The sequence below is a fragment of the Phocoena sinus genome, chromosome 15 (genome assembly GCF_008692025.1).
Source record: "Phocoena sinus isolate mPhoSin1 chromosome 15, mPhoSin1.pri, whole genome shotgun sequence".
NCBI classification, from domain to species: Eukaryota; Metazoa; Chordata; class Mammalia; order Artiodactyla; family Phocoenidae; genus Phocoena; species Phocoena sinus.
The window spans coordinates 47,091,886-47,109,141 of record NC_045777.1 but is presented as its reverse complement, the minus strand read 5'-3'; the positions used below and the strand labels follow the sequence as shown (position 1 = coordinate 47,109,141).

Sequence of the window (17,256 nt, the reverse complement as noted above, 5' to 3'; positions counted from 1 at the left end):
GGGACTGACTGTACAGGAAGCCAGGCGACTTTTCTATTCATCAAACCAAGTAAACCACAGTTAATACAGAAAAAAACCAAACCAAACCAAACAGGCCTGAATCAGTAATCCTGGTGTCCTTTATCAAAGACATACACTTCACCGTGGAAAGGAACAGAGGGAACCAGTGACTTTTGCTCGCTTACTAGGTGTCAGGTGCGTACGAGGTGTTCATTATGTAGGTCTCCCCCAGTCCTCCCGACAGTCCTATCAGGAAGCTGTGAGTGGTCCCATTTTACAGATGAGGAAGCTGAGGCCTGAAAAGCTCATCTTCTTCCCTCCAGGCCTCAAAGTAGAAAAGCGCTCATTTGGAGTTCACATCTGACCCGAGGGCCACTGGGACACAAGGTGGTCTGTCTGCTTTTCATAATTAGTTTGTGCAGAGGGTTAGACAGGTGTTCCTGTGGCCGCCTGGGTGTCACATCTCAGCTCGCTGAGATGGGTGAATACATTTCCCAGATGAAAGGTAGGGGGGGAAGGGGACAGGGGGTGGTTTAGAGTAAGGGCTCAGGCTGGACTGTGGTTTTAATTTTTTTTTTGCGGTACGCGGGCCTCTCACTGTTGTGGCCTCTCCCGTTGCGGAGCACAGGCTCCGGACGTGCAGGCTCAGCGGCCATGGCTCACGGGCCCAGCCGCTCTGCGACATGTGGGATCTTCCCGGACCGGGGCACGAACCCGCGTCCCTGCATCGGCAGGCGGACTCTCAACCACTGCGCCACCAGGGAAGCCCGAACTTCATCTTTGATCTTTTGTCAACCAGGTTGCGACCCGCTCCTTTTGGACATCATGTTGTTTAGACTCTGGGTTCGGTTAGAGTCCCCGGAGAATGTTGAATATTATATTGTTTTATTTTGACAATCGGTCAGGTTCAGAGTGCTACTTCTGTCTTGCCTGCCATGGGTGAGGAGTCGATGGCGGTTCAGAAGTTCCAGGCGGTGACGGTGAGAGAGGTGAGGTGAGGTCACATGGCCAGAGTCACTGAGAAAGATGGAGACGGGCGGGCTGCCAGGCCGCTTCCTCGCACCCTTTCTAAGACACGCACGTTCTCTGAACTTCATCTTCTGGTCTCTCACGTCCCCTACGGCAGCAGTGGGTGAGCAGAAAGTGTTCAGACGAGCTGCTGAGTGATCCTGTTCTGTGATGGTTCCTTGTCTCAAGTCTGACTTTCTCTGGAGCTGATCAGAGTGAAGTAACAGAGGTTACGCTTCTGTCCTCATTCCTAAGAGGGGGGCGATCACTTCACAGCACCAGAAGCCCACACAGTTAACTCTTCCTATAAATCACAGTGTTGGGTCACACCAGGGCAGGGATCTCCAAGCCGATACTCCTTACTCTTCCCTTCTATGGCTGAGCTTTGGGGCCAGTTCATAGGATCTCTATAAATATTTTCAGAGAATGTATTTCCAGTTGGTGATTCAGTTAGCAATTGGTTTCTAATATTCAAACTGCTGTAGCTCAAGCAGTTCTCCAGTATCTTCTTGTTTCTATGTTTGTAATTAAACACAGGTGACATAACCAGAGTTCTTGGGTTTGAATCGTCGCTACCCCTCTTGCTACCTGTGTGGCATCAATCTCCCTGGGGATCAGTTTCCTCATCTATAAAATAAATCATCGTCCTTCCACCATGGGTTTGTTGGAGGATCTGAAAAGTCAGTGCATGTAAAGTGCCTACAACAGCATTATTCTTGGGTTTGAAGCAACCGGAGATGGTAGAAAAAAACAGACAGTAGTAATTTATAAGCCACGTTGACCGATGTGTTCTTACCTTTTGTTCTGAGCTAGCCCACATTCTGAAAGATTTTCTGTTCCTTTTGTTTCCTAAAATCATTTTTCCCTCTTGCTACATGAGCAGAACCTTTTTTTCCTATTGGAGAGAACCAGTTGGGTACTGGGTCCCTGTCACTTGGCCTTTTTTTCTATTCATCACGTTTATTAAGGATTTGTGGGGGTAGAGAGGTAGTTAGGAATAAAGTCCTGAAAAAGAATGCAAAGAGACCAGTCTTCCTTATTTCTAAATTACGGCCTTTAAAAAACGTACTAAGTTTGTTTTTTTTCATTTGGGGTTTTAAGGGAGTGGGCACATGGCAATGGGTTGTAGGTTTCAACCCTCCTAGCAGATTTCCACAGCCCCATTTGCTCCTAAGGGCGGAGTTTATGGCACAAAGGCCGACGTCCCTTCCCTGGGGACGAGGATGCGTTGCTCAGGGGACCCACTCAGCCTGCTGATGAGGAGCTTTCTGCTCTCGTCCCCGGAACAGCACACAACCTTTTGGAGATGACTCGTGTGCATGCTCTGGCCCAGAGGTGACCAGCCTTGCTCGGAAGTTAAAAGTTGCCCTTGGGGTTCAAGGTCTCCAGGTGTTTTCTGTTGGTTTGATTTATCCACATGGTTCTTGAGGTTTAACTTATATCCACAAAGTGTGCGAATCTCGAGTGCTCAGCTTGACAGTTTTCACACCTGTAGCCACCACCCGGATCCAGACATCAACCGTCTCCATCCCCCCAGAAGTGCCCCCCTCGGCCCTGGTTATTCCTAAGGTCAACTGCCATCCTGACCTGTCATCGCAGATTGGTTTTGCCTGCTCTTGAACTTTACGTATAAATGACGTGCTAAAGGAGACACCCTTCTGTGTCTGGCTTCTTTCACACAGATGGTATCTTGCAGACTCAGCCGGTTGTGTCTGGAGCAGCAGTGGGCTGTTTCTCACGGAATGAATCTTCCGTTGTCTGAATTCCATTTTCTGAATTCCATTGTGCGAATATATCCTGGCATCCATGCCACTGGGATGGGCCTTGGGTGGTTTCCCGTTTGGCACTGTTACGAGTAACACAGCTGCCAACATTCACGTGCATCCTGGTTAATGATTGACGTGACTTTCAACCCCCTTGGTGACCTCGTTCCTGCAGAGAGGTCACCAGGAATGTAGCTTCGGAACCTTTGGATAGAGGAATAAACTGGTGAATGTTTATGAAACACCATGAACTTTAGAACTAAGAAATCATTGACTTTGGAAAGCAGGATGATTGGTTGTATGGCCTCGAGCAAGCCATTAGACATCTCCAAGCCTCAGTTTCCTCATCTGTAAAAAGGGCATAATTGTCGTATTATGCAAAAATAATAGAGGTATTGTAAAAATTAGATGAGACAATGATATAAAGTACTTAGATAGAGCCTAGCCCAACTGAGCCTAGCCTAACATTAAGCCTAGCACTCAATGTTAATTGCTGTGATTGACTTTTCATCGTAGTGACCATTTGGGGTGAAGTGAAAGATGCGATATGACTTTATATAAGTTTATTAACACAACATAACCAGTGCAAAGTAATTTGTTATAATGCCAGATGTGAAGTGAAAATGTTGTTCTGTTTTTCTTCTTCATAACCTCTTTTGCTTCAACCTTGATTTCTGCGGGTATGTCTGGTTGAGATTTCTCTCTGTCCCTGATCTTCTAATAATAGGTGATAACTTGGATTCAATGTGATCTGAACTATGTCAGGAATTCCAAAGGCCAGAGAGGTAGCTCGGCTATTTCCATGGATCTGTGGGCTTCCAAGATGAAATCCCATCCAAGTGTCATATATTAGGTGTGGTTGCTACCCGTGGAGCTTTGATGAGAATGTGAAACATTTGAGATGGAAAAGCGGGTGTGGGAGAAGCAGAGAGCTTCTCACAGTACAGACCATCTTCAGACCAGACCTCCAGATTCATGGTCCTGGTCATTGTACTGTCAGCCAAGAAAGCTACTCCACTGGGCAAAACCATTCCAAGAAAGAGGGAAAACTAATGCCTCCCACACCTAAAGGTGTTTCCTAACTCTGAACGGAAACACACTTCAAGACTTAAAAATTTTTTATTTTGAAGTCATTTCAGACGTACAGAAAAGTTGCAAAAAGGGTATGAAGAAATCACGTCTGCCCTTCACCCGAATTCCCCAGTGTTAATACTTTGCCACACTTGCCTCATTCCCTGCCTCTCTCTCTGTTTACACACGCACGTGCGTATACACACACAAACACGCACACACATGCACACATTCTCTTTTATCTAAACCACGAGAGCGGGCTGAAGGCATTGTGTCCCTTGATCGCAAAATACTCAGTGGGTATTTTCTTTTTTTTTTTTTTTTTTAACGGTACGCGGGCTTCTCACTGTTGTGGCCTCTCCCGTTGCGGAGCACAGGCTCCGGACGCGCAGGCTCAGAGGCCATGGCTCATGGGCTCAGCCGCTGCGCGGCATGTGGGATCTTCCCGGGCTGGGGCATGAACCCGTGTCCCCTGCATCGGCAGGTGGACTCTCAACCACTGCGCCACCAGGGAAGCCCTCAGTGGGTATTTTCTAAAAGCAGGGACATCGTGTCACAAAACTGCAGTGAAATTAACTTTCATTAACTTTCACGGAAGATTCATTCTGTGAAAAAGAGCACACTTCTGCTCCAGACACAGCTGGCTGAGTCTCCAAGAGTCAATCTGTGTGAAAGAAGCCAGATTCACTGTTAACAATATTATCTAATCTGCAGACTTTATTCAAATCTCATCTAATGCCCCACTCATGTCCTTTATATATAACAAATGACATAAAGACTTTTTATGGTCCAGGATCCAATCCGAGATACCATGTGTATTTGACTGAATTTTTTTTCGTCAGGAAATATTTTAAGGGAGCTGGAACCCTTGCTATTAGCCAATCTTTCCTTTAACATAACACATTTGCTTAACTGTCCACTGGACCCTCAGTGGAAGGACTGGGTCGAAAGAATGTCTTCTAGACTATTCACCTGTGCTTATGGGTGAGGAGGTGTAAAAGCAGTTAAAGCCAAGTATATTCAATTGTATGGACTGCATGCAGAGAGACCGTAAGACTGTTAGGGAAGATGCATTCTTCCTGGCTCTACTGAAGAGAAAAGGTTGGCGCGTGAGTGATGTGGTGCTAAAGTTTGGCTGGTTGGGTGTGTAGTTCGGACGCGTCTGCCCGATAACCAATGCACTAGGTTGCAGTTGTCCGTTCCCAGAAAACAGACCTCGCACTCCTTCGTTCTTCAGTCAATGGTCACGGTAGCTGTGCTTTCTTTGGCAGATGTGGTATTGGAAAAAGCCATGCACAAGTGCATCTTGAAGCCGCTGAAGGGCCACGTCGAGGCCATGCTGAAGCACTTCCACGTGGCCGACGGCTCATGGAAACAACTCAAGGAGAACTTGCAGCTTGTGCGGCAGAGGAATCCACAGGAGCTGGGCGTCTTCGCCCCCACCCCTGACTTTGTGGACGTGGAGAAAATCAAAGTCAAGTTCATGACCATGCAGAAGATGTATTCACCAGAGAAGAAAGTCATGCTGCTGCTGAGGGTCTGCAAACTCATCTACACCGTCATGGAGAACAACTCAGGTGAGGCCACACCGCCCGGGCTCTTGGCCTCGCGATGGCGCTGGGACACGTCGGGCTTTCTGATTCCCAACTGCTCTTCCTTTCCGTTTCTTGACTTCACCAAGTGGCTCACAAAAATACAAGTGTTACTCTGGTGTCTGGCAAATTAGTCCACGTGCAGCAAACAGCACCGAAAAAGTAAGCGGGGGAGGGCAACAAGATTTTTGTACGATGCCAGATTATAAAAGATTTAGTTCAGGGTAGTGGATACAGAGTCAGTCTTGGGAGTCTGAGTTCAGATCCTAGCTCTGCGAATGGGTTCATTAACTGTGGGGCTTTGGCCACCACAATCAACCTTCCAAGCTGCGGTTCTGCACCTGTCGTGGGTATGACCCCATCCTGCCTCCAAAGGTGCAGATTAGATGGGACAACGCATGCATAGCCCCAAGCGTGGTGGAAATATTTATGATTGTTCCTGTTGTGACTACATTTTGGCCAGTGAGGGTTTGTGTCAGTGATTTACAGCAAACTTGGAGCATTCGGCTATAATGTGGCTTCATCATAGCCATTTCATTGGCTCTCCCTTCTTTGCTCCATACTGATGCAGTGTAGTAGGAATCCACATAAGTCAGCCCTCGGGTTTCCCCTGCGCTGCTTCTTGTAGGTGCAGGAGTGACCCTGATTCATGGGTAGCGATGAGCCCTACAGCGCTCCAGGTCTTGGGTGAGCCTTTTTAATTCCGTGGATGGTCACAACTTTTCCTCTGAGTGTAATCGCTCCATGCAGAAGCAGCGGAGAGAAAACACGGGCTCTGTCACCCATGGCTGGAGGAGGTTGCCGCGTGCAAGCACTTCGCAGATTGCGAGGCAGAAACATTAACACACGCGCTCCAGAGCTGGTGATGCTGACGAACAGCACCTCTGCAGTTTGGAAGCATACTTCACACGCAAGAAATGTACTTTCTGTAGTCCGTGAAATCGTTTATAAAACGTCCCCCGAATGATATCTGCACAGGGTTCTGCTCTTCTCAGGCACAGTTTCTCAATCCCAGCACTAATGACATTACATCTGGAGAATTCTTCACTGTGAGGCCATCTTGCTTCCTGTAGGAAGTTTATCAGCATCCGGATGCCATGAAAAATGTCTCCAGACAAAGCCAGACTCCCCTGGTGGGGATGGGAGGCGGGCAGAATCACCCCTAGTTGAGAATCTGCATTGTCGTAAAAAGTAGCAGTAAAGACGAAACGTTTTTCGGCAGATATTAATCGTATATATGTATTCAGTGTACACTGAATGAGTACATTGAGCTCACATTGAAGACAGAGAAGGAACAAGTTATTCCTTGCTCGAGTTTGGTTCTGTCACTGAGCTTTGATTACCTTGCACAGAAAGCAACAGGAAACAAGACACAAAGGAGTAACAGCATTAAGTAGACACTTCCGCAAATGGTTTATCGTGTCACTTGCTAAAAAGTTTAAACTCTTTCAAAGTACTCTGTTCTATTGCGGAGGTTGATGCCAATCATGGAAATGGGGAGAAAATCTTCCCTGTGTTCATTGACTCAGACATTCATTCTGAAATTGTGAGTTAGGGTTGGTCCCTGACGTGGGCAGTGGGGAGGGGCCCGGGCCCTGTAGGATTCCAGAAACACCCATCTCTCTTTATGAATAGCTCACTTCCCCAGCATGACTCCTCGCTGTCTAATAAAAGCAGCAAGTAGGATATGAAAGGAAGAAATGTTGATAAAAATATCCCCGTCTGTCTCCCCCTTTCTTCCTACTCCAGGGAGGATGTATGGAGCCGATGACTTTTTACCGGTCCTGACCTATGTCATAGCCCAGTGCGACATGTTGGAACTGGACACAGAGATTGAGTACATGATGGAACTCCTGGACCCATCCCTGTTACACGGAGAAGGTAACAGGCTTTTGAAGAAGTGGGAGGATCTGGGTGCTTTTCTTCGGTTTCATTTTCTTTAAATTGAAGTTCACGTGACATAAAATTACCATTTTACAGGGAACAATTCAGAAGCATTTAATGCATTCACAATCTGGGGCAATCCTCCACCTCTTTCCAGCTCCAAAACATTTTCATCCCCCAAAATAAAACCCCAGGCCCATTTGGCACTTATATGGGTGCTTTTTTGACATCTTCAGGGGTGACGGCCGTTTTAGTTTTGTTCATTTATAAGAATGTGCTGACTTTTTTTTTCAGATTACAAAAGTAATACATGTCCATCGCTGAAAATTTGGAAGAGTCAGAAAAGCACACAAAAATGCAGCCCTGCCATAGTTATACTTCACTGAGATTGGTTAAGTGCAATAAAAAATACCTTTCAGTAGAATAAATGCAGTTTTTTAGAAGAAATGGTTTCTTTGATTCCAGGGGGAAGCTATAAACTTTCGCTGGAGAATAATTCCACTGCTGGCACAACCGCCCGCTGTCAGCGAGTCGGACAAAGCCCTGTCTTTTGTTTTCATCTTTATTTTTTAAATTTGGTTTTCAAGACGAAAACAGCATTAATTTCCTTTTCTATTTAAAAAAATAGAATCGGCTCATCATTAACATAAAACTACAGAGGAGTAAAATCTGAGCGGTTTGCTTTCGATTTACTTTGTCCGTTCAGTCTCCTTCTTTTTTTTTTTTTTTTTTTTTTTAATAATGCTGCAATGAACATTGTGGTATATGACTCTTTTTTTCTTTTTTACATCTTTATTAGAGTATAATTGCTTTACAATGGTGTGTTAGTTTCTGCTTTATAACAAAGTGAATCAGTTATACATATGTTCCCATATCTCTTCCCTCTTGCGTCTCCCTCCCTCCCACCCTCCCTATCCCACCCCTCCAGGTGGTCACAGAGCCCCGAGCTGATCTCCCTGTGCTATGCAGCTGCTTCCCACTAGCTATCTATTTTACGTTTGGTAGTGTGTATATGTCCATGCCACTCTCTCGCTTTGTCACAGCTTACCCTTCCCTCTCCCCATATCCTCAAGTCCATTCTCTAGTAGGTCTGTGTCTTTATTCCAGTCTCCTTCTTGTATCCACATGTCTTCGCGGGAATTCCTCTCCTTACACATTTATCACAGAAATAATTGGGGTGTTTGTCACTGTGACGCACAGGCTTGGAATAACTAGGACTCTTGTGTGACCTTGTCTTCTTAAAGGGGAGCAGATCGGAGCCTGTTCATCCTGGTGCATCCTGACAGTCCATTTCCATGTGTCCCTGTTGGAGCCCAGATAGACCCTGAGTGATGCATTGTTGCATAACATGTTTTCTCTCCAGTGAGCTTTAGTCTGGGCTTGAGTAAAAAGGTCCATCCACGTGCTCATGGGATTCCCCAGGGAATGCATCATCCCAGGATTTTCCCTGGAGGAAACTGCAGTGCAGTGTCACCCCCGAGTGTGTACATTCGTTCACTAAGTCCCCAGTGCCTGGCTTTCGTTCAGAGTGTCTGACCTCCAGGGAGCCCTGAGGGTCCCCCTTCCGTCCCTGTAGGGACAACGCTGACTCCGGACCAGTGATGAATATCTTCATCCTGTGAATGAGCCTCTCCATCCCTTTACCTCTCCCCCATTTATCTCCCCTCATCAATATTCACGACGCTGAGGCCAGACCCTCTGGCCAGACCCTGCCAGGAGCATTCCTCCCCTGCTCTGCCCTGGGATTTCCAGAAGGGTTCGAGAAGCGTGTGGCTCTGTCCAGGGACTAAGAGGAAACATACATCTGTCTCTGTCCCATGCTTTCCTTTCTTCCACTGCGTTATTATTATAATTTTATATGCATCTGAGATTTTTTTGAGCTTCAGTCATATTTAATGCTAGTAAAAAGTGTGCTGAACTCTTGGGGCTTTGGGGGAAGGGCATGCCAGTTTCCCTCAGAAAATTACCATTCTGCTGCTGACAGAGTGTGCTTAGGACAAACATACACTTACATCATGTGGCCTGAGGGTCGAGACAGCCACTTCCTGCCACCTTTCCCATCGTTTCCCCGGAGCGAGGCACTGCCCTGGCCACTATGTCGGTGACGGATGGGGCGGGTGGCAGTCCTCAACTCCAGGAATCACAGAGAGAGACAAGGACCCAGCTAGCAAAACTACAGCGCAGCCAGCAAGCTCGGGTTTTCACTAGAGCCTGCCTCCACTCAGCCGTGTCCTGGTTTCTCGGCCTGCTTCCTGGGAGAGCAGGGCGGCCCCGTCGGGTGGCCGTGGTTGCAGACCAGGCCCGCCTCTCAGACCGGAGCTCTGCAGTCTGGGAGGAAGAGGCAGCCAAGCAGAGATGCACTGCTTGTCCAGCCCTGTATCCTGCCCTACTGCCCAAAGCCCTCTTTGGTTTGTGGGACGACAGCCCACATCTGTTTTCTGCTGTTTAAGCAGGTAGTTTCATTTGCGGAAAAAAGCGTCATGGAATCCCTTTTACGTGCACAGCCCTGCTGGCAGGGTTAGAGTTTTGCAGAAATTTAAACCTTCCTCTAATTGCATCCACATGTTTCAAAGTGTGGTCAGTTTTGTGCTTCCAGCATTTGGAGTTTTCTCCATAGCGGCCTGAACTTTGAGCTGTGGAGTCTAAAATTTGGCGTTCAGAGGAAACAGTCCCCTCCCAAACTCAACTGTCATAGTCCCTCCAAGTCCGAGCTCCAATCCTGACACCTCCACAAGCCTCTCTTAAGTATTAAGTCCATATTGGTTTCTCCTGAAATCCTCTGTGTGGCATTTAAATTCCATGCTACTGAGTTTCCCACTCAATCATGTGATTTGTTCATGGGGAAAATATTTAGTAAAAATCAGCCACTCAAAGCGCTGTACTCCAGATCTCTGCCAGCGACCTGAAAGCCACAAAAGTGTGTTTCTTTCTCAGTATGAGTCACAGGGGGGCGTTCAGCTCGTTTCCTAGATGGTGGACCAGTTGCCATCTTGAATGTTGTCACCTGTTGACCAGAGAGAAAGTTCTCCAGGGTCTTGTGTTAGCAGCTAAATACTTTGGCCATGAAAGAGATACTTGCAGACAAAACTTATTAAACCACAACTAACTTCCGGTCCCTGCATGAATAAACCACCAATGTCCGTTTTCTTTAGTACACTTATAAAGCAGGGACTCTGATTCTAATTTTTACAAACCCGCCCCCGCTCTGTACCTGGCTCACGGTGGAGATTCGATAGGTATTTGGACAAAGAAATGTCTCTCAGTTGATGATGTGCTGTGCCCATTTAGGGAATTTGTAATAAATGTTTGGGGCGCCCCCTAGTGTTTCTCTAGCACACAGCTTACAAGTTTCAGGGAGGCACCTAATTATAGTTTAAGACCAAACTGTGAACACATTTATGTCTCTCAGAGTGTTGTAAATCTTTTTAACACTCCCCCAAACATAAGACATCGTTCCCAAATGCACCAGCAAAGGGACATCACTTGCTTTTCCTTGTAAATTACTCTTTCCTAAATGTCGCGTTATGAGAGTCCCCAGGGAAGGGTAAGAAAGGGAATCAGGAGGGAGAAGTTATTTTGAAGAATCCATATTGTCGTGAGCACACATGTATACTGTGTATTCCTTTCAAAGTGTATAGTTTACTCAAAATTTAGAAAAGAGTAATTCCTAAAGGAAAAGCCCCAAAGCAGGTGTTGCCAGAAGTAGGTGGATTCCTGTTCCTGTACTAAAGGGTTCTGGCCTCAGAAAGGTGGACCCTGCCGTCCTCACACGCCTCCCCACCTGCATCAGGCCCCAGCACCCTGACCTTTTCTGGCAAAGCATTTTCACAATTGTGCTTAGATAATAGAGATTCTGTGTGTCTCACCCGTTCGAATGGAAATTCCATCAGGGAAAGCAGGGCGTGGTCCGCGGTGGGCGGTGGCCCAGGCCTGGGTCAGCCGTACATCCACGGAGACAGATGCAGGAATGGATGGGTTAGGATGTGCTCTCATGCGGTCCCTCAAGGAAATGCACGCGGAAGAGAAGGAAAAAATGCCGAACCGGACCTCCAACACGGTGGGCCCCCAGCTGTTGTCCAACTGGTAAACCCCTGGAGAACTCATTCTTTCCACCCTTTCCAGGAGGCTACTACCTGACCAGCGCCTACGGAGCACTTTCCCTGATAAAGAATTTCCAGGAAGAGCAGGCAGCGAGACTGCTGAGCTCTGAGGCCAGGGACACCCTGAGGCAGTGGCACAAGCGGAGGACCACCAACCGGACCATCCCCTCAGTGGACGACTTTCAGGTATGTGGCCGGCCGGCGGTGGGGACAGACTCCTGCTGCTTCTTTTGTCCTTGGGAAGCAGAGCTGACTCATGGCGCACGCAGCTCAGGGCACCCGAGGGCCTCCCTTCGTCGGACCATCTGGTGGAAGAGGGATATTTTAAACCACCCTCTGACCTTGTTGTTTCACTTCTCTGTTTTCCTTAAATTAACAGAATATATATATGTGTGTGTGTGGATTTGGCCCAAGTTTTGCTGCCCTTAAGAAATCAGGGTCAAGTTAGGGCAGGATTTCCTCCAGAACGTCCAGCGTGGATACTGCCCACCTGAGCGCACAGGAAGCTGGAAGGAAGGATGCTCTCAGCACAGGTGGCAGATGGGGGACTGGGAGGTGGAAGCAGCCGTGTGAGGCCCTGCACTTGACCTGGTCTCTCTGAGAAGAGGGACACCTTTCCTCTTTCATCTCGCCACCCCCCAAAACAGAAGACCCCAGCATCTCATCAGCAGCGTCAGCTCTGGCAGCTGGTCAGGGCCAGAGTTGAAGAGCGAGCATCTGGGCCAGGTCCTGCCTGGATCCCCTTCCAGAATTTTCTGTGCCCCTGAGCTGGTCCCTGGGAAGGCGGGTTCCCACAGAGCTTGCTTCCTAGATAGGAGAGGCAGGTTGAGGCTATAGAAATCTCGACCCAGCACAGGAACGCTTGATTTGCTCACAGTCTATGAAACGATGAGTAAGTCTGCAAACGTCTTCAGATAATATTTCAAAAGTTTCAAATAGAATTGTAAACCCCGACCGTACTTTGTGTCCACGTGCCACGTGGTGAATTTCCAAGCAGGACAGATTTGCTCCATGTCCAGATTCACCTTCCTTGCCCTTTTTGCCTTTTTAATGCTCTGAAAACACTCAAAAGGTACATTTGGTTTAAAGCCACCCATCGTGGAAAGGCAAGGTCAGCAAGGTTTTCTCCAAGATAGGAAGGAGTGTTCCCAGAAATTCCTTCCCGGGTGCATAAACCTAAGGGGCGAGAAGGCATCCTGTACGCCCCCCACCCCTTGGACTGTTGAAGAACCGTCCACGTGTTGAGCGATTTAGCATCCCTTGGAATGTGGCGACTGTTGGCCATCTGGGGAGGAGGTTCCTAAGGCCACACAGCCTCTGGGGAGAAGCACGGAGGAAGGGAAAGAAGAAGGGCTAAAAACGCATCCTTCCACCTCCCCACCTGCCATTAGCCCCTTCCCCTGGTCCCCTCTCTCCATCTGGAGCTTCTAACCCAGAACCCCCAGAGTCCATGCCTTGTGCACACCCCTCCCCGCTGGCCTCACTCACCTCAGAGATGCACATCTTCTAAGAACAGACCCAAGATGGGAATTGTCAACACTCAGCTTGGCTGTAGAAGCCAAAGCCAGGAAGCAAAGCTGCACTTGGAACTCCTAAGTCAGAGTCACAGACACACACATCTGCTCACCCTGGAGAGGCAGCACACCTCACCTCAGTGGTCAAGACACCAGAACACTGGCGCCGCCACTCACTCACTATGTGACCTTGGGCATGTTCCTTAACCTCTCTGTGCCTCAGTTTCTTCACTGGTCAAACAGGGATAGTGTAGGCCTCCTTCACAAGGTTTTTTTTAGGAGTCAGTAAGTAAATGCATACCATGTGCAGGCCATGTGCTGAGGGGGCGGTATGGGAGAGGAGGGGTTGGTGAAGCCGGGCATGTGTGTACCCGAAGGTGCCCTCTAATGTTCCCGTTCAAGAGCGTCGGTGTTACCATCCGTGTGCAGGGTGCACTGGCCTTCCCAAGAGCTCTCTTTTCTATCACCTGAGGAAACCCTCAGGGTAACCATGTAGGACCCCCGGCAGAGAGCCCCACTCCCCATTACTCCTGAGTAGGGCGGCCAGATTTCGAAAAGGGAGATGTATTTGTCTTCTGTCTGAAAATCAGATTTAACTGGGCGTTCCCTATTTTATCTGGTAACCCCACTCCTGAGGAAGTAGAACTGCAGAATGACCCAGGGCCACAGAATCTCAGAGAGCCGGGCAGGAGCCTGGGATGCCCCGCACCTCGTCCGGGCCCCAGGTCTGTTCTGTTCCGTGAAGCTGCTTGCCTGGTACTGCTCACAACGCAGGGCCTGCAGACACCCCCCAGCCTGCAGCCCCCATCTCCACGGCACCGCCCTGCATCTCCCAGGCCTTTCCACAGAATCCGCAACCCCTGCCGACTTTCCCACACGGCAGTCAGAGCCACCTTGTGTTGGGCTGAACCGTGTGAAATTGCCAGTGGGGGAGGGGAAGGATGGTCAACCGTCCGCAGTATTTCGTGGTGCAGCCTAACGCCATCGCCCCTGCTTAGGCTTCATAAAAAGGAGTGCAAAGCGAACGGAACGTGTGCTCTTGTGTCGACATATGTTAATGTGTCTCCTGCTGCTGACTCCTGGCTCTTCTGACATTTGGTTGGTTTTTCAAGCTGGGAATAAAATAAACCTGTCAGATCTGGTTGACACTCTTAACCAGGGATTTCTCAGCCCAGCTTTATGAGAGAGACTGAAGGGTGAGAGCAGGGCTGAACGGACTTCCTCCCGCTCCTTGTATTGGGGATGAATTAAAGTCCATACAGTTGTGCTCCCCACCATCCCGTTTCACATCAGCCTCTTTCCCTGTACTTGGGGGGCCTCGTGTCCTGACCCTGGACGTCCCGACGAGGCTCACCTGTGAGGCCTCTCCCTGCCGTCCCCAGGCTCACCTGCACCATCCCGCTTCCTCTTCTGACGCCGCCCCTGCACCTCTCTTTCCACCTGCAGAATTACCTCCGGGTTGCATTCCAAGATGTCAACAGTGGCTGCACGGGAAAGACCCTCCTTGTGAGGCCTTACGTCACCACGGAGGACGTGTGTCAGCTCTGTGCCGAGAAGTTCAAGGTGGCCGACCCCGAGGAGTACAGCCTCTTCCTCTTTGTGGACGAAACGTGGCAGCAGCTGGCAGAGGACACATACCCTCAGAAAATCAAGGCCGAGCTGCACAGCCGGCCACAGTCCCACGTCTTCCACTTTGTCTACAAGCGCATCAAGAAGGATCCTTATGGCGTCATCTTCCAGAACGGGGAAGAAGAGCTCACTGCCTCCTAGGAGACACGCGAGGCTTCCCAGCGGTGCATCCAAAGAGCGGAGTTAGGAACCTGGCCTCTGGCTTCCACGTGCTTGTGCTTGCAAAGCAGTCACCTCCTTGGGGTCCGCTCGGTTCAGTGACGGAGCCATCCACAGGCCGACTTGGCCAAGGGCACCTTTAGCCACGACGCCCAAGCACAGTAGCTGAGGTTCATGAAACAGTAGGATCCGTCCTTCAGAGATGGAGAACTGCATCTGATGGTTCAGGTGTCCCGAGATCGTTTGCTGCCTACCCCCAGCCAGGTACAGGGTTGGCTCATGTGTATGTATACGTACTGAGTAAACATTTAAGGTACAAGCTCTTCTCTTGAGTTCAACAGCAGGCGTTTGACAAGACTGTCCGATGCAGTGCATCAAGGACCTCTCAGTTCAGTGGGTGCCTCCATCCTTTCCTTCCTTTCTTCTTCTTCTTCTTTTTTTTTTTTTTTTTTACGAAGAGCCTTTGCGTTTTTATATATGTCATAGAAATTTTTATAGCAGTTGCAGGTAAACTGTCAGGATTGGTTTTTAAAATATTTTTGTAACTTTAAGATATTCTATAATTATGCATGTGATTTTAACATTTAATATGCAAAAAGAAATCTCTTGCTGGATTTGAGAGTATTGCATTTTAAAAGTCTCTCTTCTGTAACTGGATGTTTGAGCAACTTTGTGGGGAGAGACTGCTGGGTTTCTTACAGCGATGTATTACTGACACTGGCCACAGAATGCCTTTGGAAATCCAACGTACTGTTATTACCTTGTTCACGCTCAGTGGTATCGCATTGTTTTGTGTTTTCACCAAGTGGTGCTGGGGATCAGGAAAGAAATGAATGTAGAGAGAGGTCGAGAGGGAAATACAGACTCTAACAGAGGACTAAGGGGTGGAGTCTGCTGGTTCAGACTCCTTGAAGGAAGTGGGAAAAGGAGATAAAAGGAACCACCTATGCTGAAAATACTGTAAATATGCAGTGAGATATGCAAAATCTGTCCCATGTTATTTGCTTTCGGAAGCAATTTTGAAAACCCCACGAGGGAAAAAAAAATAAGAACACCACTTTTTTTTTCCTTTTCCACATAAATCAAAACTAACAGCATCAAATTATCTTGGGCAGAAACCATGTATTGTGAGTTTCATTGAGTTAAATAAATGCCATTTGGAAAGGAGTTTGCAAATGCACCAAAAAGCCCGTCTGTGTTGTAGAATGTGTGGCGGAAGTTAAATTTCTGTTTTACGAAACCTGTTTGGGCGGGGCCTGGGGAGGGGCGGTTTGCACAGAGGATGAGGGTCTCGTGTCAACATAACAAAGGTAGTTACAAAAACATGTTATTGTACTGTGTAAGGATGCGTAGTCATCTAATTTTGTTGGCTTTGTACCTTGTACCTTTTTAAGCTTTTGCTGTACATCTGGAACCCTCAACACATACTGTGTTGTACTTCCTTTTGTAAATGATTTTTTAATGGAATTTTGCACATAATACATTGTAATACTGTGCGATAATCATGTGTGAAAATAATTCTTGAAATATTCTTCAGTTGTCTTTTTCCTTTGAGAAGCAGAAGGTGATTTTGCACCGGAGAATGTTATGTAAATCTGGAACCCACGCCAGTGTTTGTGGTTAGATAATCCATAGAGAGGAAACAGAAAAGTTGAAATTTTTTCACCAAGCTCATGTTCTGACAGGAGCAGAAGGAAAAGAACGTGTTCTAACCTGAAAGGATTTGGTGTTATCTGGGACAGTCCTTGGCTTAGTTGGACCAAGAGAACATCACAGCTAATCAGAAGAGCCCTGCAGACACCCCGCCCTGGTCTTTTTTTTTTTTTTTTTTTAATGTAACCTCTGAAGTGCCCCAGCTGAAAGTTCAGGGCTGTTTCAAAATCAGCACGGCAGAGGCTGGCCTATTCCTGGTGCTTGGCAATGGCTTGATAGGTCCTTGTTGACTGAACGAACTTTCTAACCCGTCAGTAGGATGGATGCTTAAAGATCAGAACTGTGGCTGAGCCGACTGCCTACTTTGCATATTTACAATGAATTCAGAGTGACAATTCAGTCCCTGTAGTTTAAGGTCACCACGCTCTCCTTGTCCTCCGAAGTCAGTACACTGCTGACTTAAAGCAGGTCACTGTGCCTGAACGGGAGACAGCTGGAGTAAACTTCAGTGAGATCAAAATAGGACGCTAGTGTGAGCAGAAGAAAACATCACAAGACAGCCCCTGGTTTTGTCGTTGGGCAATGTTTCCATGCTAAAGTTACAGCTTCACATGCGTCTTCACTTTTTTCCCCACGCCAACATTTCTCACTTCTCAAATTGCCAGGAAACAGATTTTGGGGCAGTTTGAAGGAATAAGAGGAGAGTAAAAATATACATGCTGGGTGGAGGGAGAGGAAAATGTATTTCCAAATCTAAAAATATAAAAGTTGAATGCCAGCCAGAGGAAAGGATTTCTTTTTTTTTTTTTTTTTTTTTTAATGTTATATGCAGTGCCAAATATTCTCTCCTCAGGGACGCAGAATAGAAATAGAAACTGTTCGA

At 47.7% G+C, this 17,256-nt stretch overlaps 1 protein-coding gene across 9 annotated transcripts in view; it reads left to right on the top strand.

Annotated features, from left to right (window-relative positions):
- Nucleotides 1-16,252, top strand: part of RIN2 (Ras and Rab interactor 2) — a 219,659-nt gene extending 203,407 nt beyond the window's left edge. For all 9 annotated transcript variants that reach the window (XM_032604441.1, XM_032604442.1, XM_032604444.1 and 6 more), the window contains 4 exons: nucleotides 5,114-5,419; nucleotides 7,184-7,315; nucleotides 11,441-11,604; nucleotides 14,379-16,252. In XM_032604441.1, coding sequence (XP_032460332.1) covers nucleotides 5,114-5,419; nucleotides 7,184-7,315; nucleotides 11,441-11,604; nucleotides 14,379-14,702 — 926 coding nt within the window. In that variant the 3' untranslated portion in view covers nucleotides 14,703-16,252. The remainder of the gene's footprint in view (nucleotides 1-5,113; nucleotides 5,420-7,183; nucleotides 7,316-11,440; nucleotides 11,605-14,378) is intronic.
- The last annotated feature ends 1,004 nt before the right edge of the window (nucleotides 16,253-17,256 follow it).